Raw genomic sequence first — 27,912 nt, forward strand, 5'->3', positions numbered from 1 at the left:
CAGAAAGAAGAAATCTGAGAACAGGATTCCAACTCTAATGTACTGATCAATAAAAAGATAATCACAAACCCATTTAAACACTGAAAGTGGTAGTAATCTTCAACCTTACTAATAGGTTAGTTTCTCAAATCTTGACTATGAAGTAGCACTTAGAACACACTTCACTGTAGAAGGGGGTTAGAAATGCCAGTTGGATCCCTGTGTGTACTCACAGATGCCTGTCGCTGATCACCTGTCCTATGTCACAGAATTATTTCATCAAGGAGGTGAACAGTGTCCTGCCACTTCTGGTGAGGGTCTCCTCCAGGGAGAGGGGCTTTCTGGGGGTGCCAGGAGAGAGGATTAGCAAGGAGAACAGGACAAGGTAAATTCTCTGCTCCCTGGTCCTGTGACTATATGGCCTGTCTATGGAGGGTTACAATAAAATAATTGCCATTTTGAGCTGATGATGCAGCCTTGGAGTTCTACTTTGTGTGGCCATATGTTAGGAGCTGGCTGCATGGGCTTAGGAGCTCATCTTCTATTTCTTAAACAAAAAACCAAACACATAATCTGATATTTATAAATTTGGTGTGAGCTACATATGTGAACCTGAAGTGGGGCCAGAGGGGTTTGTTAATGACAAAGCAGTGAGCTTGGGGGTTCCAACCTGTTCTTCATGGCCACTCTGAAAGGTATGGTGAGTCACAGTAAGGCCTGAGCTCAGAAAGTACAAGGAGTCTGTCAGCCTTGTCTTCCTTGGCCTTTGCTAGCTACCTATCTGAGCTTCAGTTTCTTCATCTGTACAACAGAGAACCCCAAGAGCTCCTTGAGGATTACATGGAGCTGCATCAACTTGTATAACATAATGCCTGGACCATGGTGTGCGCTTCAAGTCAGTTATTATTGTCATTACCACCCACTTCAATCTAATCTGAGAGTTTTGCCTTTTGGTACCATTGTCTACCCTTAACAATAAATATCTGTGGAGTGTGACATGGCTTTTTTTTGCATTTGCCAAGAAATTACTACTGTAACACAATGTGAGCAGGAAACAGTGACTTCCTTTATTGAGAATCCTGAAGCCTTGGAAGCCTTGTGACTTGAAGTATTTTTCAGTTTTGCTTGTCAAAATACTTCAGTTTTCCAGCTGGATCTGGAATTATCTGTTAAAAACAAAAGCAAGATAAAAAAGCAAGTTATTCATTTCAAAAGCCAAAGTATCACTAGTAGTTTGGCCTTGGTTGCCCACCTCTCAATGAAACTGGATCTATCCTACCTACTAATCTCAATGATCCCAAAATGTGAATAATTTTCATAACATGTGTACTCAAGCACCACAAAATTTACTTACAGCTCTTCTCTTGGCCACCAGCCTTTCATGGTATCTCCGGGTTTGATCTAGTTAAATCAAACAATCAACAGCAAGGCTACACATGTTAATGTATTTGGAAAATCATGTGCTGGCTAAATGATACTACGCTACAGGGGCACTGCGTTTGCTCAGAGGACAGCAAGTGACATTTTTGTCTTTTTGAGACATAGTTGCACTTTGTAGCACAGACTGACCTCAGACTTGCGGCAGTTCTGCCTCAGCCTCCCAAGTGCTGGGATTTCAGGCATGTACTATCACACCCAGCCCAGCAAATGAATTTTTTGGAGGTCTGGAGAGCAATTTTTTTAATCTCAAGCTTTGGTGTAAACAAAGCAAAAGAAAGCAAAACAAACAGCCATTCCCAAATCAAGAATTCAAAATATTACCTTTAATAACTAGTAAACGAATATACTAAGAGAATACTGGAAGAACATCATAGTCTTAGAAACCTTAAACTAAAAATACCATTCCTAATATGACGTGACTTCACATTATGTTCCTTTCTAGACTAAAAACACCATTTCTAATATGACTTGACTTCACATTATGTTCTTCTCTAGTTAATATATAACTTGATGAGCCAGAGTCTCCCTTTGTAGTTTATTCTGCCTCAGGCTCCCAAGTGCTGGGATTATTAGTACGCACCACTATGCCTGATTAAAACTTTTGATTTTAGGAGATAACAATTTAAGGATGTTTAAACATGTTTCCAAATTGCATTTTGGCCAGAGACTAAAGTTTGTTTATAAATTATACAGCCTCCCGAAATAGTGTACCTGTTTCAATATTTTCTTTCTTCACATGACAAGGAGAGAATTACTAATTTCAGGGTTCTTTAAACCAGGTTTTCTCAAAGTTTTTTTTTTTTTTTACTACATATAGGAAGCTTTCACTTGTGATTGTTTTCTTGGATCACAATATCAGAAGAAATTTCATAAAATAAACTTGTTCTACCAGATCTCCATTCTGCCTTTTGTTTTTGTATTTTGGAAGAGTGTATTTCTCTGGATATTTAGTTTTAAAATTCATAGCACCAAACCCCATATTCTGTGTTCTCCACTTTCATATATTTTTCCTCTTGTTCAGAGTATGTTTGTACTCTAAGACTACTGCTTACCGATGTTTACCTCACTTATGAAATCAGGACAGTTCTGTGACAAGGAAAGCTTATCTTAAGGTTAGCATATTGTTTTCTGGGCTCTAGCCATGCCCTTAATGGAAAAATCAACATGACTTACTGTTTCACTACCAGGTTTCCAGCCAGCAGGGCAGACTAAAAGGAACAAAAATGGACAAAAGATAATATAACAACAGAATTTATTTTGTTTGTCAATTCTTGAATATTTTGTTTCTATATCAAACTGAAATTAATAGACTATATTAATAACATTTCTACACCACCAAGCACTTCAATTTTTTGTTTGTATTTATTTATCAAGTTATTTTTTTGGTATCAGGAATCAAGCTCAGGACCTTGTGCTTACCAGGCAGGCACTATGTTACTGAACTATCTCCCTGGCCCACTTGGCTTTTTTGGAGGGAGGGTGCCAGAGACTGAACCCAGAACCTTTGCACTGAGCCACATTCCCTCTAACACTCCTTTCTTTTTGTTTAGAGACAGGATCTCTCTAAATTGCCTAGGCTTGGCTCAAACTTTCAATCCTCCTGCCTCAGCTTCCCACAGTGCTGGGATCATAGGCATGAGTCTCTATGTTTGGGTAGCACCCGACTTCTGTTATTTTCCTGGTCACACAGAGAAATTTTATTCATGGAGCTTACTGGTAGGCAGGTAAGCTATTTCCTTTTTTTTTTTTTTACCAATTATATTTAGCTACATTTATATTTTAAACATTTTTATTAGTACATGTTATCAGTTTACAATATTTATGTTTCTCATGGGGAAATGATACTCATACATAACACATTTTAATCCTCTTTTTATCTCCTTCCCTTCCTCTCCGCCTCTTCTCCCTCCTCTGGGTCCCTTTCTCTTTCGTGAAAGATCCACCTCCCTGTTTCCTATTATTTATCCATTATTCTGTTCTTTATTTACAATTACATTTTCAATATGAGAAACCAGATGGAATTCCTCTGCAATAAAGCTGGAAAGTTTGCTAATCTGATGAGCTGAAAAGGCTGGGCATAACAACAACTCGTTTGAATTTACATAAACTTTCTGTAAGCTGGTTGTCTTCTATCCTACAGCCCTTGGTACTCACAAGGATGCTCAGCCGTCAAGAGACTGGAGGGTGCACCCTGATTCAGGCGCTGAGTTACATTTTTCAAAGGAATATACAACATGTCCTATTTCAGCACAATTTCACTTTTCCCACTTAGCTACTGATAAAACATGGAGTAGAAGGATGAGTTCGTAGATCACCAGTGTGAAAACTGAATAACCTCAAAGGTTACATTACTTAAAAATCCGATTCCAATAATGTAAATGGGTGAATGAAACCTACATTAGTAGTGACACACTGTAAGTTCACAGAAACGCAATTTGAAAAACTGTAGTAGTACAGACATTTTTCTTTGAGTTTATCTAGAATGACTATGTAAATATTGAATAGTTTTACTTCTTAGCCAGGAAGCAGAATAGTGATATATTGTTGAAAGCACTTTAAGTAATACTTTGGTTTGCTAAAAGGAACTAACAAATTGAAAACAGTCAAAAGATTTTGAGATCTTCTGAATAACCTTCAGCATAAGAAACCAAGCTAATTATGCCATCTCCCACAGTAAGAAGTGGCCAGGTACCTTCTCCATGCTTGTCAGTGTACTGGAACGCTTGAACCAAACGTAAGGTCTCATCCACTGATCTGCCCACAGGAAGATCATTCAGAGTAATCTGCCTCAGGATTCCTTTGTCATCAATAATAAAGAGGCCTCTGTGAAACACAAGCATGATGAGTGTGAGGCCACTGCTTCTCAGTTAAGATAAGAATTAGTTAATGTGATTCCCTGTACCATGCACACGGAAGGAGGCTCTACAGAACCCACAGCATGCTCCCTATTAGTATACACTCTCACCCTCCACCCCTGTTGGCTGTGGGATTTGGGATGATCCCCATAGAATGATGGCTTTCAAATTGGTTTTGGCTATGCCATGTACCATAACATTTACAGTTGCTTAAGATTATAGGACTTGAGGGCCAGGGATATGGCTCAGCAGCACAGTGCCTGCCAGGAAAGCATGAGGTCCTGAGTTCAATTCCCAGTAGAAAAAAAATATTATTGGACTTGAAAAAATGATGTGCGGAAAGTACTATGGAAATAAAAATAATTTAAAAGAGCAACTTGATTCAAATAAGATTAAAATAACTAAAACCTATTAATTTTACATGGTCAATGTTCAGGTAATTTCAAACTTTAGAACTGCCTCAGTCCTTTTGGTGGCATCCTTAACTCTTTGGGAACGAACCTAGTAATACTTTATGAAAGCAGAAAAACTTAGGGACCTGGCAGGCACAAAAGAGAGAAACATAGTGGCATGACACAGGATGGATAGGCTGTGACTACGCACTGAGTTGGCAGACAACCAAAGCGATGCACATTGTGTGAGCAGGCGGACAACCAAAGCACATGCGCTACACGGTGCCACTTATGTCATACCGTCTCAGGGGACGTGAATAGCTGCCTAGGGCTGAGAGAAGAGCTAGGGGAGTAAGGAGGACTGCTAATGGGTACAGGGCTTCTTTCAGGGGTAATGAAAATGATCTAAGCTTCTGGTGTTGGCTGCACAGCTCTGTGAATAATACCAACGAGTATGGAATTATATTCAAGTGGGTGAGTTGTGTGGCATGCGAACTGTATTTAAAGAAAGCTGTTATAAAAACAGGATTTAAAATATTGACAAATTCATGTGAGACATTTAAAGAAATGACTGGCCCTACAGAGTAAATTAGCAATAGAATTTATAACAAACTACAACTCTTTGAGGCTAAGACTACTCTTTCTCAAAGAATTGTGTTGCATGTGTTAGCTTAAACAACCCAGTGAGAGTTGCAGGTTAGGATATTCCTTTAGCTGGGTGTGGTAGTGCACACTTGTAATCCTGGCACTTGGGAGGCTGAGGCAAGAGGGTGCCATAAGTTTTGAGGCCAGCCTGAACTATGTAGTAAATCCTGTCTCAATTCCCTTCTCTCACCTCCCCCACACTAAAAAAGGACACTGCTTTACTATATCCCATTCCTGAGGCACAGGCTTGCTAAATATTACATTTTTATGTATGTATGATGATGATCATTTTAGTGTTTTGAAACAGAGTCTCAGTATGGAGTTCAGGCTGGCCTTGAACTCACTATGTAGCCCAGGCTGACCTCAAACATTTAAGTGATCCTCCTGCCTCAGCCTCCCAAGTGCTGGGACTAGAGTTGTATGCCTCCACGCTTGGCTCAGAATCTGTCTCTTTTATCTGTGAAAAGACAAGGGTGGGCAAAGATCTCTAAATAACCTTCCAACTCTATCAGTGTCATGTAGGGCACTCACTGGTTATTTAAAAAAAATCTACGTTTCTGCCAAGTGGAGCAAAACAATATTTCTTGATTAAAATTTGTTTCTTCTAACTTAGAAACAACACCCAATTCCAAAGGATTATAAATGTATTTGGGTTTTTCATAATATAAACCACAGAAAACTACCTCAGGGTGTGACCTGCGTCCTCTAGATATACACCATAGTCCTTCGAGATCTGATGGTTCAGGTCAGAAAGAAGTGGAATCTTTATTGGCCCTAGTCCTCCTTGTCTCCGAGGGGTGTTAATCCTGTAACACACAGAGCACTTCCTCTCAGAGCTGAATAAACAGCATGATTAAAACAGCCAGCAACCTTTCCTTGCACATGCACATATGTGAACACACATATATAGTCTTTCTCTAACATGAACAGGTTAATTGCTTATGATTGCCTTTTCCTAACTTAACAATATGTCCATCTCTTTCATGCACTAAATATTAGTATAGAAAACACATTTTAATGAATAGACATACTATATTTTATATATCTCTACTGACAGTAAACTGCATGGAGACATCCTTGTATTTGCTTTGTATGCCTGTCTAATTAACTTCCATGAGGACTTGACAGATCAAAGGATATACACTGTCAATAAGTATAACCTCAGAAATGTGATCGTAACACAAATCCTAGAGAGACAGGCAGAGTATGAGTAAAGACATTTCAATATTTGGGTTTTTTTGCTCCGAATGCCTTCAGGGCAGGTTTGGCTGGCTTGAGTTGTGGGGATCGAACCACAGCAACCTGAGCCTGACTGCTTTGTTGAAGCAGCCACTTAAAGAACTGAGCTAAGGGGCAGGCCCCCCAACATTTTAATATTTGGAGAGACAAAGAATGCAATCAGAAGAGGTGGGGAAAGTTAATCATCATCCTCAGAATGAAGTGTTCTGTAAGGCCACAGAGCTCGTGGGCATCCCGTCCCACACGTCTGCACTCCAAGGGCACAGAGCTCGTGGGCATCCCGTCCCACACGTCTGCACTCCAAGGGCACAGAGCTCGTGGGCATCCTGTCCCACATGTCTGCACTCCAAGGGCACAGAGCTCGTGGGCATTGTGTCCCACATGTCTGCACTCCAAGGGCACAGAGCTCGTGGGCATCTCATCCCACATGCCTGCACTCCAACTGCACAGAGCTCGTGGGCATCCTGTCCCACACGTCTGCACTCCAAGTACATAGCAGTCTTGGCTGGTATGACAACTACTTAGCTGAGAACATAGCCCCAAATTCTCTTGTGAAAGCGATACCAAATTATCTGAGATGACACCAGTTTTTCCTTAGTAGACATATGTTTTAATCCTTGGAAGTTTTAGAATCATTGTAGGAATGGTACTACAAATAAGCCTAGTTTTAATATTTTTTTGTATTAGGACCTGATCAGTCAACAGTTATATATTAAGTTACTTGCAATGTTCAGGAGACTTTTACTGTATTTACTTGAGTGTTTGAAAGGTTGGTCTGAAAATTGGAAGTTTCTCTCTCTCTCTGCCTCTCTCTCTCTCTTTTGTTTTGAAAGGGGCATGGTACTGGAGATAGAAGGAAACTAGATCTTTTACAATGGGTTACACTCCAGCCCTTTTTATTACTTTTAGATTTTATTTGGTTACTTTGCTTTTTTAAGTACATATTTGTAGTATATGATGATCACATTTCTCATGGGGCGTTGGTACATGTACTAACACAACATAATTCTCTATTCTACCCCTTCATCTCTTGGTCCCCACTTCCCATATGCAAAAGATCTATCTAGCTATTTTTTATTCTCTACCTTTTATTAGCTCTATATTTATATTGTGGGAATTTTTAGTCATTTTGAGACTAAGTTTCACTATGTTGTTCAGGCTGGCCTTGAACTCACTACACCTGGCTTATGGTTCTTATATAAGAGAACCCATGTAATATTTAAGCTTGTGTGTCTAATTTATTTCACTTAACATTATGGTCTCAAGGTGCATCTGTTTTCCTATAAATGACTCTAGTTTACCCTTTTTATAGCATAGTAGTACTCCATTGTGTATAAATATCACATTTTCTTACCCGTTCATCTGCTGATGGACATCTAGGCTGCTTCCAAGATTTGGCTAACATGAATCATGCCACTGTAAACACGGGTATGCATGTATCACTGTAATATGATGTTTTTTAAACTTTCAGGAAGCTATCTAGAATAAGATCTGGGTCAAATGAAATTTGTTTTAGTTTTCTGAGGAATTTATATATTGATATTCATAATGTTTTATGAGTTCACATTCCAACCAAAAATGCAGAAGGGCTCTGTATTTTTCCCAGTAGCCTCACCAAGATTTATTATTAGCTAATTTTTTGATGATAGTCATTTTTTTTCTGAACTATGAATTGAACCCTCTACAAACTGTGAGCCAAATGAACTTTTCCTTCCTTAACTTTGGATATGGGGCATTTTGTCTCAGCAACAAGAAAAGTAATGAGAACAAAATTTGGTGAGAAGTGAGGTTGTTGCTCTGACTGTACCTGACCATGAGGTTTAGCAGCCTTTGGAGCTGGCTAGTGGGAAGGAGAGGAGTTAGGCAAGGACTGGAGACGCCGGCTGAAAAATAGAGCTGGGAGATCTAAGCCTATCCTTGTTGAGAGATTCTCATCAGAGCTCAGAAGACCAGAAGGCTGACAGAAATCCTGGTAAAGACCAGGCTCAGGAGGTTTCTACTGGGAAGTACTGTATTGGAGTTAGACTCCACACGATGTCTGGGTAGAAAGTTTGTCTGCATTTTGCTCGTGCCTGAGCCTAAGATCAAGGGTGACAGACTACTTAATCTGATAGAAAAAACATTCAAAACAGTCTAATGTTGAGGCAGTGGCAAGGCAGTGGCATGGCTGCTGTTGGGGGCTTTTTGCAAGATCTATATGGAGAATCAAGAGCAAAGAGCCCAGCAGAATGATTTGAAATGTAAATTTGGCCAGAAAAGATGCATTAGAAAAAATGTGGACTGCAAAGAGATAGCAGAGATGGTCTTGATTACGGAGAAGGAAAAGGAGAACAGAAAAGATGGACTGAAGGTATCACAAGCAGCTGCAGGACCTCACCCTGTGCAGCCTCAATACTGCAAAAATGAAAGACTTTGTTTTGAAAAGCATTCCTGAGTAGCATGTTCCAGAATGGCAGCAGTCTAGGGAAGCTGTTCCTTGGGCTTTGGTTCATAGGCACTCAACCCCTATAGCTAAGAGAAGGAAGCCTGACTAAAGAACTTAGTATTATTCATGTGGCAATGGTTTTAGGTGCACACAGAATGCAAGTTATGCGGTGAGGAAGATTTTTACCCAGATTTCAGAAGGCCTGGGAAGCCAGGCAGTGTGGCCCTGAGAGGACAGAATGTAAAGCTATGAATGTGAAGCCAAAGGTACTGTGGACACTCCAGAATTTGGAGAAACCAGGAATGTGGATTGTCTGAGGAAAGACACAAGGAAGGAGCAGAACACAGCACCAGAGAGAGGATATGGGCACTATCACCACTGGTGGTGCCATAGGGGTGGAGCCATACAAGTCCTTTGGAGTTCACATATTGCCGCAGATTGCCTTGGATGCTGGATATGGAACTGCAGGATTTAATGTTTGCCATACTGAATTTTGGTTTTGCTTTGTTCCCATCCCTTTCTTTGTAGTTCTTGGAATGGAAATGTCTAGCTTGTGCCATTAAATGTTGGAAATGTTTAACTTTCTTTTCATTTATACAGGGATTTGCAGCTAAGAGTTTGCCTTAAATCTCAGAGGAGACTCTGAACTTGGATTTGTCAGCAATGCTGAAACCATTAGGACTTTGGCAACTCTTAGAGATGGACTGAATGCCTTTTGCATAAAAGGATATGCATGACTCATCGTGGGGGCCAGGAACAGAATGCTATGGCTTCTGTCTAGTTGTCTCTGTCAAGCCTAACGCAGTCATGGGAGGGAGAGAGACCTTTTTCCAAGGTGGCTGGATCTAGAATGTGTAGTGCTGGGATGAAGGGTAAGTGCTACAGTAACCAGCATAAAATATAAGGGACAGAAAGAGGCTTGTCTTGTCCCTTGTTTGCTTTGCTACCTTTTCTCCACCATGAACTGTTTTCCTTCTTCAATGCTGGTCTGCCAGGCCACCCTGCCTAGGAGCCAGCCAACTGTGGATTGAACCTTCTACAAACTGTGAGCCAAATAAACCTTCCTTCCCTTAATTCTGGGCATCAGGTGTTCTGTCTCAGCATCAAGAAAAGTAACTAAAATACCTACTGAATTTAATTTTTAATTCTAGGAGTCTTTTGGGGGGAATGTTTTGGGTCTTATATGGAGAGAATCATGTCACCTGCAAACAATAATTTAACTTCTTCCTTTTCTATACATACCCACTCCTTTCCTCCTCTTGTCTGACTGCTCTGGCTAATTTTTGAGAACTATATTGAATAGAATTGGCGATAATTAGGGGGCTGGGGAGATGGCTCGGTGGAATAAGCACTTCCCTGGCAAGCGCAAGGGCCTCAGTTCAATCCCCGGTTCCGAAAAAAAAAAAAAAAAAAAAAGAAAAAAGAAAAAAAAAAAGAAAAGAATTGGTGATAATGAACATCCTGGCCTTGTTCTTGATTTTAGAGGGAAGTCTTTTAGCTTCTTTCCATTTAATGATATTGGCAATAGGTTTGTCTTAAATGGCTTTTATCACATTGAGATGAGGTCCTTCTACATCTGTTTTCTACAGGGTTTTTGTCATAATGGATGTGGGATTTTGTCAATGGATATTTTTTTTTTATCTTTTTGAGATAGGGTTTCACTGTGCAGTTCAGGCTAGCTTTGAACCCACTTTGTAGCCTAGGCTGACCTCTAACTCACAGCAATCCTCCTGCCTCAGGCTCCCGAGTGTTTGGATTACAGGCATGTGCCACCACACCTGGCCCTATCCAAGGCCTTTTCTGCCTGTACTGAGATGATCATTTGATTTTTGTTCTTGCTTCTGTTTATGTGATTCATTATATTCACTGATTTGTGTATATTAATGCATCTCTCCATCCATGATGTGAATCCTATTTGGTCAGGATGCATAATCTTTCTGATGATACTGGCATTCTATTTGCCAGTATCTTGTTGAGGACTTTTCTGTCTGTGTTCCTTAAAAAGACTGGCCCATAGTCCTTTTTTTGTTTATGCCTCATTCTGGGTTTAGACTCAGGGTAATGCTAGTTTCCAGGAATGACTGTATCTTTCCCCTTTTTATTTCATTAAAGAGTTTGAGACATATTGAGGTTGGAGCGTCCCTAATATTCTTATAGATTACTTTTTATTTTGAGATAGAATCTTGCTAAATTGCTAAGTTGCTCAGATTGGGTTTGAACTTAAGATCCTCTTGTTTCAGCCTACCACAGTGCTGGCATTAAAGGTATGCGCCACTGTGCCAAATGAAAACTGAGAAAAGGAATGAATTCTTTTTTGTGCATATGATGCTTGGGATGGAACCCTGTGTCATTGTGTCTCCCAGGCAAATGTTCTACCACTGATCTATATCCTTTGTCCAGTAGTTAATTTATAAAGGAGAGATAAATTAAATTGCAGCCCTTAACACATTATTTTTTTTAATATACACTCATATCTGTGTATGTATGTGATTATATATAGAAAAAATCTCGTGTTTTGAAGTTGCAACTTTAATGAACTGAATATTAAGTTTTAAATCCAAAAGAATTCTGGATGATTATTATTATGCACAAAATCATAAGCAAAAAATTGTGGACCATATTAAAAGCTCACATATGCATGTTTTAAATTCTGAGACACCCTGTTGAACTGCCCTCCTGAAATGCAACACCACTGTGTGTAAATGTCATTCTTCACAGTTTGCCAACATTAGATGCATTTTTTTCCATTTAACAAAATTTAAAAAAAATTTTGAGTACATATTTGCAGTATGTAGCAATTATATTCACTGTGGGGAGTTGGTTCTTATACATAACACTTCTTAATTCTTTTTACATCCTCTTCAACTTTCAAATCTTGCCCAATCAGACAGTGCAAAATGGCACCTTGTCATTCTGATTTGCAATTTTTTGTAAGAACTAGATAGAAAAATCTTTCTGTGATTAATGAATTCAAAATAATTACTTTAAAAATTATTCTTTCTTAAAAAGCATAAAGGGCATTATGGGTTTCATTTATCATATCCAAGAACTGCAGGGCAAAAAATGGTATATTTTAAAGACTTTTTTCTTCCAGAGGAAGGTTACTCAGTTGACCATAAAAAAGTAATCATACAGTCTAGCAGTTTTGCTATGAAAAGCATATCCATTCTCTTTAACTTCCCTCTCCCAATTCTGAAAGGATGGAGAAAATTCTTAAGCACGTTTACCATAACTATATCGAACTAGCAGCTCATTATATTGCTCTCAGATAAATCCATTCCCCAACTGTCTGACAAATGGCATTACCACGTTTGAGTTATCTGCCCTTGATTTAGAAGGAAATGCATCCATTTTTGCTACAAGTTTAAGTGTAAAATACTGACCAGGCCAGGTGGGTGAACTGTGAATCAACAGAGCATGCTACCACTTCAGTATTTATGGATCTGAATTCTTCAATTCTGTCACCAAATGCGATAATTTCAGTTGGACACACGAATGTGCTGAAAAGTAAAACAAAATCAATTTCAATATTCTCAAATAAGAATACTCCTGAATGTTCAAATGACTTAATTTTTACAAACACCTTTACTATGTAAAAATGGACCTTAAGAACAATTTTATATGTGGAGTTTCTCAAGATGAAATTGTCTTAAAAGACTGTCATTTGATCAAGTATTTAATAAACTTATATTACAATTATATCTCAATACATTCATTGGTCAACCATTATTCTGTTTTCTCTTATAGGAGTACTCCAAGTTTATTAGCATATTTTGGTTTTTTATTAGTATATGTTTATAGTACATAAATGATTACATTCATCATGGGGAGTTGATGCATGCATATAACATACCTTAATTCCTTTTACTTCCTCTTCCCTTGTCATTCTTTTTTATTTTTTTCAGAACCAGGGATTGAACTCAGGCCCTTGTGCTTGCCAGGGAAGCGCTTATTCCACTGAGCCATCTCCCTGGCTCTTCCCTTGTCATTCTGATTGGCTTTGTAGTATTCAAGGAATCTATACAAATTTTGTATCACTTCTTTATTGTTTTTGCCCCTATTGATTCATTTTTTTTCTTTTTCTTTTTCTTGTGGTACTAGGGATTGAACTCAGGACCTTATGCTTGCCCCCTATTGATTTATATATTCCCATACTACCAACTCTCTTGAGTTAGATGCATCTAACCTGTATTATTATTATTATTATTATTATTATTATTATTATTTTGTGTGTGTGTGCTTGTTTTGAGACAGGTCTTACAATGCAGCTCAGTAGCTCAGACTGGCCTTGAACTCAAGGTGATCCTGCACTGCCTCCTGAGTGCTGGCATTGCAGGTGTACACCACCATGCCACTACCTGCACTTTGGAGATGAGGCGGTGTTCTCCAGGATCCCCACCCTTCCCATATAGGTCTTCTCCCACTTTGTGCAGCAGGGGTTTACCCTTAATACCGTCTCCTGTTCGAAGCACATGTCTAGTAACTATTACCTAGGGTGGTATTTTTTAATATCTGGTGGGACTCCCTCAACTAAGTGAATTCCAACAAATACTTTAAAAAAAGTAAGAGAACTTTTAACTACTATTAGTATAGCTAAGTGTCTTGCAAGCATGGGTCTTCCTCACAAGGGGTGGGACTGTTCTGCGCTGAATAGCTTGTACTGGGATCCCAACTGTATACATCAGGCAGGCTTTTTTTTTTCTCCTTTCCTTTTCTGTTTCCTTCCCTTCCTTCTTTCATGCACTGGAGACTGAACTCAGGGAGCCCAATTGCGTAGATTTTAAGTATAAAGTACTGAGATGGAGGTCAATGGGTTAGAACTCTGAAATACATAGTAGATGTTATCTTTCTTCCACAGTAAGATTTTTTATTAGTAATTTTATAGTTCAAGTGTTTGTTGATAGTTTCATTTTGTAAGATCTCCCTCTCTTAAGATAGGCATAGTTCTCTCCTCCTTGATCAGAACTCTCTACTTGAGTGCAATAAATGACACTGTATTACAGTGTGTTATAAAATGCTATTTTCACAGCATGAGATTTTACAGAAAATATCACCAAAGATTTGGCACAGGGATTTCAAGCCTGCATTAAAAATGGCATTTTTAAAAAAAAATCTTTTATTTATTTTGGTACAGAGTCTTGCTACACAGCTCGGACTCATAGTGATCCACCTGAATGAGCCTCCTCAGAGCTGGGATTAGTTGTGTGCCACCACATCTGGTTTTGGTGGCTGGCATGGTGCACCCGGGGCTCCAGGGCCAGCACGGCATGCAATACTGGGGATCAAACCTGGGTCTTTGTGCTTGCCAGGCAGGTGCTTAGATTGCCAAGCTATTTTCCCAGCCCAAAAATGTTACTTTCTAAATGAGATCCCTTAAATCAAAACTTTTCTCCCCCCGGTTGAAATCATTGTGGCCTTACCACTGTGAACTTTTTTTTTTTGAGACAAGGCCTCACTACATAGTTCAGGCTGGCTTTGAATGCACGGAGAGCCTCCTGCCTCAGCCTCCCAAGTTCTGGGATTTCAGACACTCACCACCACACCCTTTCTGTGAACATCATTCTTTAACTGCCTCCCATGGCTTCTCACTTGTTTTCTGCTTCTGTAATCACTCCAAAGTTTTTTTTCCCCATGTATCCCTCTTTCTCATGCTAATCTCTAGCTCTGGAGATTCCTTCTCTTGTCTTTTACTCTGTCATCCTCAAATCCTTCCCATCTGCCTACTCCACTCTTCATGTAAAATCTTACCTTGTTGAATGAATTCCTTATTTCAGCTTGCCTTTTTAAGAATCAATAGCTGAATAAAAATTTCTCACCGTATGATGTGCTTGAATAACAAATGATAAAAGATTGAAGTTTTACTACTTGCTCTTTACATGTATTACTTACAAATCAAGTGGGTAGAAGAAAAACACCAAATATTTCCCACGGTAATCGGTTAATTTTAGCTCCTTGAATTCTCCATTTATCACAGCTGTTCCTTCCCAATAAGGTGCGGGCTTGGAAACTAAGAAAGAAGAGGACATGATGTTCTGTGACACTGTGAAAATTGATGATGGTACAAGGCTTTTGGTTTTGGTGGTGCCAGGGATTGAACCCAGGGCCCTGTGCATGCTAGGCACATGTATTACCATTGAGCTCTACTCCCAGACCTCAACAGCGGGCTGATAAGCTCAAATATTTCCCAGAAATTAAGTGTTACTGAATTAATAAAATAAAATACTGTGCAGAGAATTCCAGAAACCAATTACACTAAAATGTAATTATCAAAATATTATAAAACTTAAATTACTGATACAACAATGCATGTGTCATTTTATTAACACTTTAAAAACTACAGGATCCTCTTTGAAAAAAAACCCTACAGGATCCTGCAGTGATCTAATGACATTTAAAATAATGAGTAGAAATAATGTTTCAGGACACCTGCTGTAACTATAACATAGCATGAAAGTATCTGTGAGTGTACTCACAACAGGTTCCAGCAAGTGCTGCTTAAGCTAGTGGGGCTAATGAGGCTCATTGCCTTTGTCCATAGTAGGAGGAGGACACACCATTTCAGGTAAAAATGCCTTCTTTTCTATCCAGGCTCACCCTCTACATTCCATGCATGCCTGTAGGAAACTTGTCGGGATACTCCATTTACAAGTTACCAACTTATACATTTTAAATAACAAGTTTTTAATGGCAGTTTTCTAGATGTACTAATTCAGTTCATCCAGTTTCCCATGTAACAGACAGGTTACCTTATAGGAGGAAGAAATGTACAAATACGCTAGTCCATGGCATAATTTTCCTAGAGGGCTTAGAAAAAAGAGACCCCCTCCCCCAAACAGGTTTCAAATGACGTGATGGAAACTGAATAGTTAGTGCTTCTCTCTAGCAAGGGCATACTGTAATTCTAGCCAACGCCCTCTGAGGATAATACAGCTTCATGCTGTTAACGCACTTATAATTTCAGAACCATTACATATAATGAGGCCAATTCTTGCTTCCAAGTTTGCCTGAAGTTACTAAAAAATAACTTATATAATAGCCAGGGTTAGTGGTAACTCCAAAAAGAGGCAAACTGAAGACGAATTTCTCTGAAATTAATATATAACATGTGATTACTTATCTTGAACCAGAACCTTAACTCAAAAACAATCTGATCTGATTAAGTAAAGGCCAGGAGGGAGAATTAGACAGAAAGGTTATATCTATCTATCTATCTATCTATCTATCTATCTATCATCTATCTATCTCTATATCTCAAATGAGAGGTTATTATAATTTGAATGATCTGTAAATTTTAACATATCAGAAAAATAAATTTTGTTCAGAAAATTGACTTTGGAGATTTTTGTTCTTTGTTTTTGGTCTTTTTGAGACAGAGTTTCGCTACGTAGTTCAGGTTGGCCTGGAACTCCAATTGACCTTCCTGCCTCAGCCTCCAGAATGTTGAGATTACAGGCATGTTCCACCATGCCCAGCTGTGATTTTGATTCTTGATTTAAGAACTGTAGTTACTTTGCTCATATCTATAAATGGAATTCCCAAAGTAATCTGTTATCTATTAAAAAAGAAACAAAAATTGTCCTGAGTATAAATTATAATGAACACAAATTTTGGTAGGTGCAGAGATGTATAGCAATATTTAAATCTCTTTGTAACACCTAACAACACATTTCTTTTGTTTGTTTTGAGACACGGTCTTGCTATGTAATCCAGGCTGGGTTTACACTCACTATGTAGCCCCAGCTAGTCTCAAATTCCTAGCACTCCTCCTGCCTCAGCCTTCCGAGTCCCGGGATTACAGGCATGTGCCACCATACCCGACATTGAGAAATGTTAATACTTTGATGTTTGTCACTCAAACTACCCCAAATCATGTCCCTGCTCCATTTATTTTTTTCTATTTTTTAAAGGAAATGGTAAAGTACAATGTTTTTCATGTTATCAAGGATGATTTGAAAATACGGCCATATTGGCTTTCTAATATACAGAAGAATAAGAGTGCTTATGTATGTATTTTTTTTTTTTTGGCGGAACCAGGGATTGGACTCAGGCCCTTGCGCTTGCCAGGGAAGCGCTTATTCTGCTGAGCCATCTCCCCGGCCTCTAATTTTATACAAGTCTACAAATGATTTTTTTTTTTTGGTGGCCTCAGGATGCCTTCAGGGCAGGTCTGGTTTGGCTTGAGGATTTGGGGATCTAACCATAGCATCCTGAGCCTCACTGCTTTGCTTAAGCAGGCACTCAAACAACTGAGCTAATGGGAAGCCCCCCATACATATGATTCAGAGATGTAGCAAATACGTAACATTTGAAAAAGTTTTCTGGTACAGGGAAAGCTATCATTATTTGCTTCCATAAGCAACATTGTAGTGAATTTGTTTCCTGCGGAAGTATATACAAAATATCACGAAACACTTAACTGGCTGATAAGTTTCAAAGTATTTTCCCAGGCTAATGAAACCAAGGGGACTGGGAAACACTGACTTTTCAAGTGCAAGACTGCTTTCTAAATATAAAAATGTAAAAGCAGTTAACTTTCAGTATGCAAGATTTGGGCTTTTAGGAGGCAAACAGTTTTTCTCTATCATTCCCACCTCTCCTTAGCTCCTAACAATGCCCCATCTATCTGGGGATTCCTAATGGCAAAGCATTACTTTCTCCATCAAACAAGCCATGAGCACCACAAAAGCCAAGTACACACCCATCGAATGTCAAATGATCTGTAGGAAAAGTAAGTTATGCAAAAGCAAGCAAGGGATTGTCTTTATTTGTATTCTCTTCTGGTCACTTCTTTTTGGCTACCTTAATATCCAAATGTAGCAAGCCACAGTTTTATCTGCTTAGACTGACGTGTCCTTTCTGCAAGTGGCCAGTAGCTTTGTACACTGGACAGAAATGCAAATAATCAAAAGCCAAACTGGCAGGACACAAATGTGCCATGGGATTTATCATCAACCCAGATGTGCTAACTTCCAATCTCCTTCTTCCTCCCCCAATTTCCCTCCAAAGTTCATTCCGTAATCCATCTGCAGCAATACACAGAATACCAATGAACTATACAGCTTTTAGGGAAGATGGCTTATACGGCTTTTTTTATAAAAAGCAACAACAACAAAAAAGAAAGAAAAAGGAAATACTTCATTTGAACATTGTTTCACTACTTTTCTGTTTAACCAAACTTTCTGTGAATCATTATTCAACCATTCAATGCACTTTTCCCGGAAAGAGTATTGGAAAAGACAGGACGCGCCGCAAGGCACTGCACGACGCTTGAGGAAGTTGTTTCAGTTTGCACAACACCCTGCAATGCCTGCAATCCCAGTAGGGCCACTTTCTTTTGCCACATCTGTGGCTTTTGGGGTAACCACTAACTCTTTCAAAATCTGATGAGTAGAAACCATCCCTTTCTTTAAAACTGGAACCCCCACCCCCACTCTCCAGCCCCCTAGGAGAGGCAAGCAGGGTCTGGGCCCAGAGGCAGTCCAGGGAGTGCCACCCAACCCGTCCCCCACCTCCATAGCTTCGGTAAGCAGTGTCCCCATGTCTCAGGCTCCCCCCCACCCGGCAGGGTACCACCTACTCTTGGCTTTGCTTAGGTGCAGGGAGTGGTCTGCGACTGATACCCGGGACACCTCCCCGGGGTACACTTGTCCACCCGCGTAGAAGTGGCACTCCTCTTCGCGGGTCCGGGGCCTCTCTTCTGCCTCGAAGCCCCGCGGAGCCCCGACCTGCAGCAGGAACTGCATGATGAACAGCATCAGTGGCAGCAGCTTTCGGCCCCAGCCCGGGAACGGAGTCGTCGCAGCCTCTGCCCGCGGTGGCGCCTCCATGACCACGCGAGTTCTGACACGTCTCTTGCAGAGCGCGCGTTTTCTCCCGCCGCCGGCACTACAACCGCTCGAGCCAGGGCGCGGCCTCGCGAGACTTGCTCCGCCCCACTCCTCCCCCCGCCAGCCACGTGGGCGCCGGCCCCGCCTCTTTGCCTAAGGCGGGGCGACTGAGCCTGCGATTTGGGGAGGAGCTGGGCAAACTTTCCCGATTTGGGAATGGCATCCTCGATCAGCCTCTGGAGCTCTTGCTATCATATTTCTTTTAGTTGTCCTTCCACTCCCATCTCTTTCACAAAGCCACTTCACACGATCCCCTCAAAAATAAACCAAACTGGAAGCGGTGGGACACGTTTGCAATTCCAGCATTCTAGGAGACTGGGGTAGGAGGATGGAAAGTTCAAATTGCCTCGACAATTTAGCAGTTTAGGGAGATCCTGTCTCAAAATAAAATAAAATAAAATGAAATGAAATAAAAATAACAAAGAACTTGGATGTAGCTCAGTGCAAAGGCCCTGTATTCAAACTCAAGCACCCAGAGCAAATCAGAACTGAAACTAAGCAAATACACTCGATCAAAGTCAAATATGGCATATTTTCTTTCATGTGGAATCTGAAAAAAGTTTCCAAAAAGAGATGATATCAAAGTAGAAGGGAAATATTAGAGAAAAGGAAGGGAATCAGAGAGGAAGAGAAGGGAAGGGTAAGGAGGGTAATGTGGGGTGGATGAGTCTCAAGGCATGGAGAGATGGTCAAGGGTTACAAAGACTCAGATAGGAAGATTACACTGAGCTGTAACAGGCGTTTTACTATTTTTTCGCTTTTAGTGGGGCAAACAGTAGCATGACCCTTTTGTAATTGTAGCTGTTTTAAATCTGGTGAAAAGTAAGAGCAGACCAAAACAAACAGGCAGCTTTGGGTGTCTTTTTAAAATCAAGCCTTATAAAGTTCCAAGAAACCTACCCTCTCAGTACAGTGTTGTTCCACGACAATATCTCATCACCCACCCTTGGCATTCTCTGCCCCCAATGCCTTTGTGCAGCCCCACCTTCCCCCTTTGTGCCTGCGCCCTAGGTATTATGATACCCTGGATATTATGCTTCCAGCCCTCAGCTGGATGTTCTCCTCCCTCCCACACCTTTCCCACAAAGCTTTGCATGTGACTGGCTTTTGGTCACTGAAGTGATTCACTTCCAGCCTCTGTTCCTGCTTCATCCTTCTACAAAGAACCCCCATTGCATGCTCTTGTTCCCCAAAACTTACTGGCTTGCATTTTATTCCTCTAATAAACATTTATCCTTTTCTGTGTAAACAGTTTTATGATTCCCCTCTCCATTTGTAACCCTTTCCAGTCTGGAAAACTTGAGAGAAAAAGGTTTAATTTGAAAGGTAGTATCTCTAGACCATGTCTTCTCTTTCCATAGGATAGGAACTGCAGGGAAACCAGGCAGTTTGGGGGACATAAGCATGTCTTAAGTGTGTACTTACAGAAATAAAAGCTTGTGGGTCTGAGAGCCAGCTCAGTGCTATAACCCATGTGCACAGTCTCCAGTCCCCCAAAGCCCCAAAACCACAAACCCCAAAAAGCACACAACAGAAACTTTAGAAAGTTCCCAGAAGAACCCATTTCCCAGAACATAATTGTTCGATCTTTTGACGTTTTACTCCACTTGCTACTCATATTGACTAGGACTGGGAAGGAAGGGTTGGAAGAAGAAATATAGCACACACCCAAAGAGGGAGACCATCGGCAAGCTTTCTGCCCCCAGGAGCCCAGTGTCTTTCTGGCGATTCTTGTCATCTTTCTGAATCCCACAAAAGGCATTCTACTAACAGTTTGTTTTTCCTTAGACTGTCAACTCCTTGAGGCAGAGATCAATGCCTAATCTTTGCTTTCCAGAGAACCAGGGTAAGCATTTTACACTGTAAGCAATTGATTTTAGAAGTAATTTCTAACATTCCAAGAAGACTTTCTCACTTTCAAGTTGTTCTCATATTTATATCCTTAATCCTTGTAATAACCCTTTGAGGCAGATAGAAAATCTGTCCCTCCCCAACATCCCTCACCCTGCCTCCTATAGTCTCTACTCTGTTTCCTTGCCTTTGCTTTCTGTGGGCATAGGATGAAGCTAGCCCCCTTGAGCTCAGCGAGGGAGAAAAATATCCTTACCCATAATTATGGTTTCCTGCACCTCTTCACTTTCTGGGGGTGTGTAGACTGGAGGAGGCCTCGGACGAGGTGGCTCACGCTCCCATTCTTCTCCTTCCCTGGCCTCTTGCTCCACATGGAAGGGGAGTGGAACCCGGGGAGCTCGGGACTGAGCCCCAAGGATTCGGCTCAGACCTACCCCTCGTGGTCGGTTTCGGTGATCCATGGTAACTGCCCGGTAAAGAGCCACAAACTTGAATTCTGAACCCTGAACTGGGCTTCTGAGATTGGCTTGGCAAAGGAAGCGTGGAGAGAGCTTTACCTCTCTACGCTTCTTTCCCTGGGCCGAGCTGAGATGCCCCAGTTGATGACAGGGACTGCTCACCAAGTGGGGCCCAGGGAACTCCCTGCCTACAGGGAAGTGACCAAGCTGGCCAGCTCCGTGGCACCACCTCTGTGCCCCTCAGGCCTACTGAAGCCCCCTGGCAGCTGACAGTCTGACTGACAGCTGCGCTGAATCCTTTCAGCCAATGAAATTTGAGCAAACTTTGTGATGTCACATTGATAGCTATTGGGGGGGTTAGGGGTGGAGCTTCAGTGGGGCCCCACCCTCTAGTTACTTGCCATCCAATTGGAGTTACTCATGTTAATAACACAAAACTGTCACACAGAGGAGTGCTTTTAAACCCATGGTGCACCTTAGACACACCTAGGGAATTTTAAAAATAAAGGCAGAGACCACACCCCCACAGGTCCTTGGGCATCATTCGTTTTACAAATGGGCAAATATAGTTAAGAATCACCACAAATGGCCATTAAGAGCATAGATTCTGGGTTGAGCCTTTCAAATTTGAGCGTTGATATCCACTGACACTGAGGTCTTGGGAAATGTGTTTAACTTTTTCGAGCCTCAGTTTCTGCTTCTGCAGATGGAATGCAATACTTTTTTTGTGTTATAAAACTGAAATGATAGGGTAAATGCAACGCCCAACTTTACATCAATGTTATTTTATTATTGCTTTTGGCAAGAGAGGCTCCAGCCTCAGCCCCAGCCCCCAGATTTTCTTGTGGGAGTCAGATACTAGTACAGTGATGGAGAAACTTTTAGAGACCATGTGCCCAGACTGCCACCCAAAACCTGCTTATTTATCACAAAATGCCAACATTACAATTAAACCTGAATGCTGAAGTTGTAGTTAAAAAACCCAACCCAAACATTAACATTTTTAATTTTAAAATTCAAATAACATGCATGCCATAGTTTTGCAGGAGATATAAGCCAAGTTTTCTGAGAACTTCTTATCTCAGCAGGTAATGCTGTTGCAACACTTGTCCCTCTCTCATTCTAGAAGCCCTCCACCAAGTTATGAGGACATTCAAAGAGCTTTTGGAAGTTTGGAAGGTCAGTTTAGAAAGAAATGGAGGGCTCCCCTGGACTACTGGCACTGCTTGGCTAGCCTTATGACTGTACCGCGTGGTACAGTCATAAGGCTAGCGGGTCTTTCAGCTTGAGTTGGTTCTGGTAGCTGTGGCTGTCATTGGAAACTTGGCTGCAGCTCGTGGAAGGGCTTGGGCTGGACACCTCTACACTCCTTGCTGAATTTGTGATGTAAACTATAAGTTTAATAAATATTTATTACATTTTGTTGCTTTTTGAGAGAGAATCTCACTATGCAATTCAGGCTGACCTTGAACTCACTATGTAGCCCAGGCTGGCCTCAAACTCATAGTGATCCTCTTGCCTCAGCCTCCCAAGTGCTGGGATTACAGGTGTGCACCACCGTGCCTGGCCTTTATTACTATATTAGACCCCTGAAAGAAAGCTTTAATATAGTTCTTGTCAAAAAACATTGTTGTTCTCATTTATATTAGATAATATCAGAGTTCATTTAAAAAGTAGGAGTTCAGAGGAATGAGGATGGGGTAGGGTGGTCAGCAAAACCTTCCAAAATAATAATCATGAATGGTTTTTCTGAATGTTTGAGCATTGAAAGTAACCTTTAAAGGGGCAGGCCGCATAATTCTGTGAATTAAAGCATCTGCAAGCAGGTGCAGGGGCTGTCAATCCCCAGGCCTGCTGTGCCAGCCCCACCCCAGGGGTGCGCTGAGACAGCAATTGAGACTGGGCATGGTGGCACGAACCTGTAATCCCAGCTCCTGGGAGGCTGTAAACAGGCAGATCACTACGAATCTGATCTAGTAGTGAGACCCTGAACACCCTGTAGACCCTTCCCTAAAAAAAAAAAAAAAGAAAGTAGCCCTTAGACAAATGTGGACACATTTTTCTGTTTTATAACTTGTATATATGTAGGTAAGGTTTGGTGGAGGGAGGGGAAAGGAAAAGGTAAATTTCCAACATAATTAAAAAAATTCATTTTATTTTAAAGAATAAAAACAAAAACAAATGCAAAAACAAATAGGAAAAAAAGGCCCAGAAACAGTAACATACAATAATACATATGGTACAAATTTTCAAAACAAGAACAGGAAATTAACAATGGTTGCTATATTACTTTTTTTTTTTCGTATTTTAGGGAAGGGTCTACAGAGTTTCAGGGTCTCACTACTAGATTGGACTTGTAGTGATCCACCTGTTACAGCCTTCCAAGTGCTGGGATTACAGGCGTGCACCACCTCACCCAGTCTCAATATTACGTATTTTTATTATAAAATCTGTTACTCAGATTAACAGGTATAGGTATGCAAGATTGGACAAATAATTGAATATTAACACTTGCTTTCAATAAACCTTAATTTTTCTTATCTTTTTTACTTTTTGCTTTTAAATTTATTTTAAAGAGAGTATAATCATAATTGATAAGACATTAGACATGGTACACATTTAGGAGAACAAGATGAGAGGTATTCAACTGTAGGTTTTGTATTGCACATTGCAGTCTTTGATGTAGTTGCTCAGATTGTAGATATTAGCATATAGACTTAGTCAAAATGGAAATTTTAAACATTAACTGTTGTTTTCAAAAAACTGTTTGTAAATTAGTAATATAATCATCTCAGCTATCCTATACATATACTTGCATGATTCTTCTCCCTTCCTTTTTTTCCTATCTTTTCTCCTTTCCCTCATCTTTGTTATTTATTCCTTATGTTCAGTTTTTTTTCATTTTACTATATCTATTATACCTTTCAGATTTTATTTATTCTTTGAGGTTCTTATACTAGGGAATCAATACTATATATATATATATATATATATATATATATATATATATATATACATGTGGGTCTGATTTATTTCACTTATGAGTACAGCCTCAAGTTGCATCCATTTACATATAAAAGCCTCAAGTTTATCTTTCTTTATAGCTGAGTAATACTCCATTGTATAAAAATATCACATTTTTTTATCCCTTCCTCAGTTGATGGATATTTTGGTTTGTTTCCAAGATTTGGCTATCACAAATTGTGCTGCTATAAACATGGATGCAACATATACCACTGTGATATGATATTTTCAGTTCTTTTGGAAAAATGCCCAGAAGGGGAATAGCAGGACTGAATGGGATTTCCAGTTCTAGTTCTTTGAGGAGTCTGCACACTGATTTCCACAGTGGCTGTGCCAGTCTACAATTCATTCATCAGTGGAGAAGGGTTTCTTTACCCCACAGTCCCTCCAGCATTTGTTATTAGTTGATTTCTTCATGATAGGCATTCTTTCTGGGGTGAGATGGTATCTCAATGTTGTTTAATTTGCATTTTTCACATGACCAGTGCTGTGGAACATTTTTTCATGTATTTATTTGCCAATTATATTTTTTCCTCTGAGAAGCATGTGTTAATCTCAGCTGCCCATTTTTGGATTGGGTCTTTGAATTTTTGGGGCCTGATTTCTTTTAATTTTTTATATATTCTAGATAGAAATCCTTTGAGTGATTGTTGATTAAGGGTCCCCCCCCATTTGTGGGTTGTCTTTTCACTCTGTTGGTGATTTCTTTTGATGTGCAGAAACTTCTCAATAAGATGAGGTCCCAGTTGATGATTCTTTGAAGTATTTCCACTACAGTTTGGTTTTTGATCACGAACTCTTTGCCTATCCTTTTGTCTTCAAGATTTCCACCTACTTTCTCTCCCAGTACATTTAGTGTTTCTGTTAAATGTTTAGATATTTAATTTATTTTCACTTTAGTTTAGTTCATTCTGTTAGACCCAGGTCTAGTTTAAGTTTTCAGTGTGTGGAGAGCCAGCTTTTCTAGTACAATTTGTTAAAGATGCTATCTTTCTACCAGTGAACACATTTTACCCCTTTGTCAAAGATAAGGTTGCTGAATGTGTTTGTAGTTGTGTCTGCATCTTCCACTCTGTTTCGTTGATCTGCAGTGCTTTTTTTGCTAATACCATGCTGATTTTATCACAGTAGCTTTGGTGTATAATTTCAAATCACGGATGTTAATGCCTCCTGCCTTGCATCTGTTGCCTAGGATTGACTTTGCTATTCTAGGTCTTTTCTGCTTCCAAATAAATTTTAGAGGGCCAGTCAGATAGCTCAGTGGATTAAAGTGCCTGCTTTGGCAGAGGCAAGGACTGGGGTTTGATCCCCAGAGTGCCATGCTGGCCCTGCCCCCGGGGTGTGCAGAGATGGCAGTTGAGACTAGGTGTGGTGGTGTAGGCCTGTAATCCCAGTGCTTGGGCGGCTGAAAATAGGAGGATCACTGCGAGTCCCATCTGTGTAGTGAGACCCTACAGATTCTTTACCAAATAAATTTTAGGAATGTTTTCTCTCTATTGGTGAGGCATGTTGATGATATTTTTTATAGAGACTGCATCACATCTGTATGACAATTTTGGTTTTTTAAGGAGCTTTTTTTTCTTTCATATTTAAAGGATTATCTAATAACTTCTAGAAATATGGGCTGCTTTTAACTTCTTTCTAGTGAAGGCTGCCAAGGTCCTAGTCCCAGCATTCTACTGAAAAAATATACTTGGGACCCTGAAAGCAGGAATATGGTCTTCTTTTTTGAGTATTGTAGTTAGGATGTGAGATCATATCATATCCTGTCTCAGAAGTTATTTCTCCATATTTGTTGAGTCTTCTCTGAGAATGGTTTTTTTCCTTCCCCCCTTTCTGCCATCCCACCTTCCTTTCTCCCTTCTCCTTTCCCTCCTTTTCTTCTCTTCCTCCCTCCCTCCCCAAGGCCTTTAAATAGAGTTACTGTACAATGGCAAACAGAAACACCAAAATGACACCCAGGATTTGGAGGCAGACTTATTAAGTCGATGGGCATTCATCAGGATCATTCCCAGAATATCAGGCTGAGATCTCTGGTGGTCTAGGGCTTATATGGGATAAGAAAGCAGGAAGTTCAGAGACAGAATGGCTTGTCAACTGGGGACTAGTTTATACAGTGTGCATCATAGTGACCAGCTATGCATTACAGTAACAAGTCATTTCTAAGACTGGCTGGGGGCTTTGCCCTCACAACTGTGCATTCCCAGCTCTTTTATTCTGAGACAATTTTTTGCTAACTCATTAAACTTTTGCAGTCTGCGCTCAATCTGGTGATACTCCTACATCAGCCTTCCAGAGTGCTAGGATTATGGGTGTGCACAACTGCATCCAGTTTTGCTTCTTTTATTTTTAAAATTTTTATTAGTTCATGTTTGCAGTACATAATGATTACATTAGTTGTGGGGAATTGGTGTGTGTGCATAATACATTTCAATTCTCTTTTAGGCTTTCTCCTCTCGGTTTCTTTTTTGAAGTATTTTTTTTATATGGTTGACCCATAATTGTTAGAGAGAAGGAAGACCTCCTCTAAAAAGAAGACTTTCTTCCAGACGTATTCATCAACAGCATCTTGTTGAGCATTCCTTTGATGAGCATAAAGAGAGCATATTTTTTTCTACATACAAATGAAAAGTGCCTTAGGTATCTAGTCTTTCCATGTATAGGAGGAAATAACCAGAAGGTCCACTCATCAGCTGTTTACATTTAAATAATTAAACATTCTGTTGAAATTCTCAAGTAGTTAGAAGTCTGGCATACTATGTCATTCAAAGCCCTACACTCCTGAATATTGAGAAATTTTTGCCTACTTCAAATTGGAGCTTTCTTGGGTTTTTTGTCATCTTGCTAGTAACAGGTATAAATCTGTAAAAGGATAGACATAATACCTTTTCTGCTTTTCCTGTCTTTATCTCAGCCTTTCTTGAGCACCACTCTTAATGTGGCCATTTATTTTTTTTTATTTTATTTTTTATTATTTTTATTATTACATTCATTTTTATGGGTCCATTTGCAAAACAAATAATATTTCTAAAATTACATGATTTATACTATACATTGCCCAGCTTGGACATACCTGAATCAGATTTGTTTCTAACATCTAAAAAACTTGTATTATTATCATCACCCTTCTTAGCAAAAAGTCTTCCAGGTTTTAAGAAGCGGTCACATGCACAACAGAAGGTATATATTTTACAGAAATTTGATTTTTAGTATCATTACTTTTAACATGGGCAAGATATACATCTTCATTTTTCATGCAGGCCTATTTTTTCCAATTTTGATATGTGTAATTTCATGGAGAAAGGGTGTTCCATGTCAAGCAGTATGTGCAGCTCAAAACTAAATCACAAATGGCTTTTCTGAGCACAAATACACTTCAGTGTGGAGAAAAGTTTTTACGTGAATTTTTCACTTATCTAGAATATTTGAAACAAGGTCTAAGACTTATTTTTTTTCAACAAATAACACACTACATATATTCTTCTTAGTGGTTAATTGCTGTACAAAATGTGGACTTGAGATCGTATTTACAAACACCATTAGAACAAATCATTCTATTCATTAAGAGAATGCAACTATATATCTATCCTAACCACCATGAATACACAGATACAAAATGGACATTCATCTGTATACCCTATTTTTTCTAAGTTCCGTTATTGAATATTATAGGTGTGTAAACTCAGCAAAACATTCCAAAAGGGTCCAGCAGACTAT

General features: G+C 39.9%; 1 protein-coding gene across 2 annotated transcripts; it reads right to left on the minus strand.

Annotated features, from left to right (window-relative positions):
- Positions 1–1,023: 1,023 nt before the first annotated feature.
- Prdx4 (peroxiredoxin 4) lies at positions 1,024–18,892 on the minus strand. 2 transcript variants are annotated; one of them, XM_023715433.1, is made up of 8 exons: positions 18,553–18,892; positions 14,865–14,982; positions 12,359–12,475; positions 5,995–6,117; positions 4,112–4,242; positions 2,593–2,627; positions 1,334–1,380; positions 1,024–1,145 (listed from the first exon to the last, which is right to left on the minus strand). In XM_023715433.1, the coding sequence occupies exons 1-8, from the start codon at positions 18,800–18,802 to the stop codon at positions 1,142–1,144; spliced, it is 825 nt and encodes a 274-aa protein (XP_023571201.1). In that variant the 5' UTR covers positions 18,803–18,892; the 3' UTR covers positions 1,024–1,141. The 2 variants fall into 2 exon arrangements, with proteins under 2 accessions (XP_023571201.1, XP_004631448.1); XM_004631391.2 differs by lacking the exon at positions 1,334–1,380 and having other exon boundaries at positions 18,553–18,891.
- Positions 18,893–27,912: the final 9,020 nt, after the last annotated feature.

Source organism: Octodon degus, unplaced genomic scaffold, assembly GCF_000260255.1.
Source record: "Octodon degus isolate 3935 unplaced genomic scaffold, OctDeg1.0 scaffold00041, whole genome shotgun sequence".
In the NCBI taxonomy this organism is placed as follows: Eukaryota; Metazoa; Chordata; class Mammalia; order Rodentia; family Octodontidae; genus Octodon; species Octodon degus.

Bases quoted from the DNA above. Each gene is read 5' to 3' on its own strand.
- Prdx4 (XM_023715433.1), bottom strand. From the start codon at position 18,802: ATGGAGGCGCCACCGCGGGCAGAGGCTGCGACGACTCCGTTCCCGGGC. The intron at 2,628-4,111 runs GTACCTGGCCAC...TGTTCCTTTTAG, and splicing joins CACTGACAAGCATGGAGAAG to TCTGCCCTGCTGGCTGGAAA. The intron at 1,381-2,592 runs GTAAGTCATGTT...TGATTTAACTAG, and splicing joins GGAAACCTGGTAGTGAAACA to ATCAAACCCGGAGATACCAT.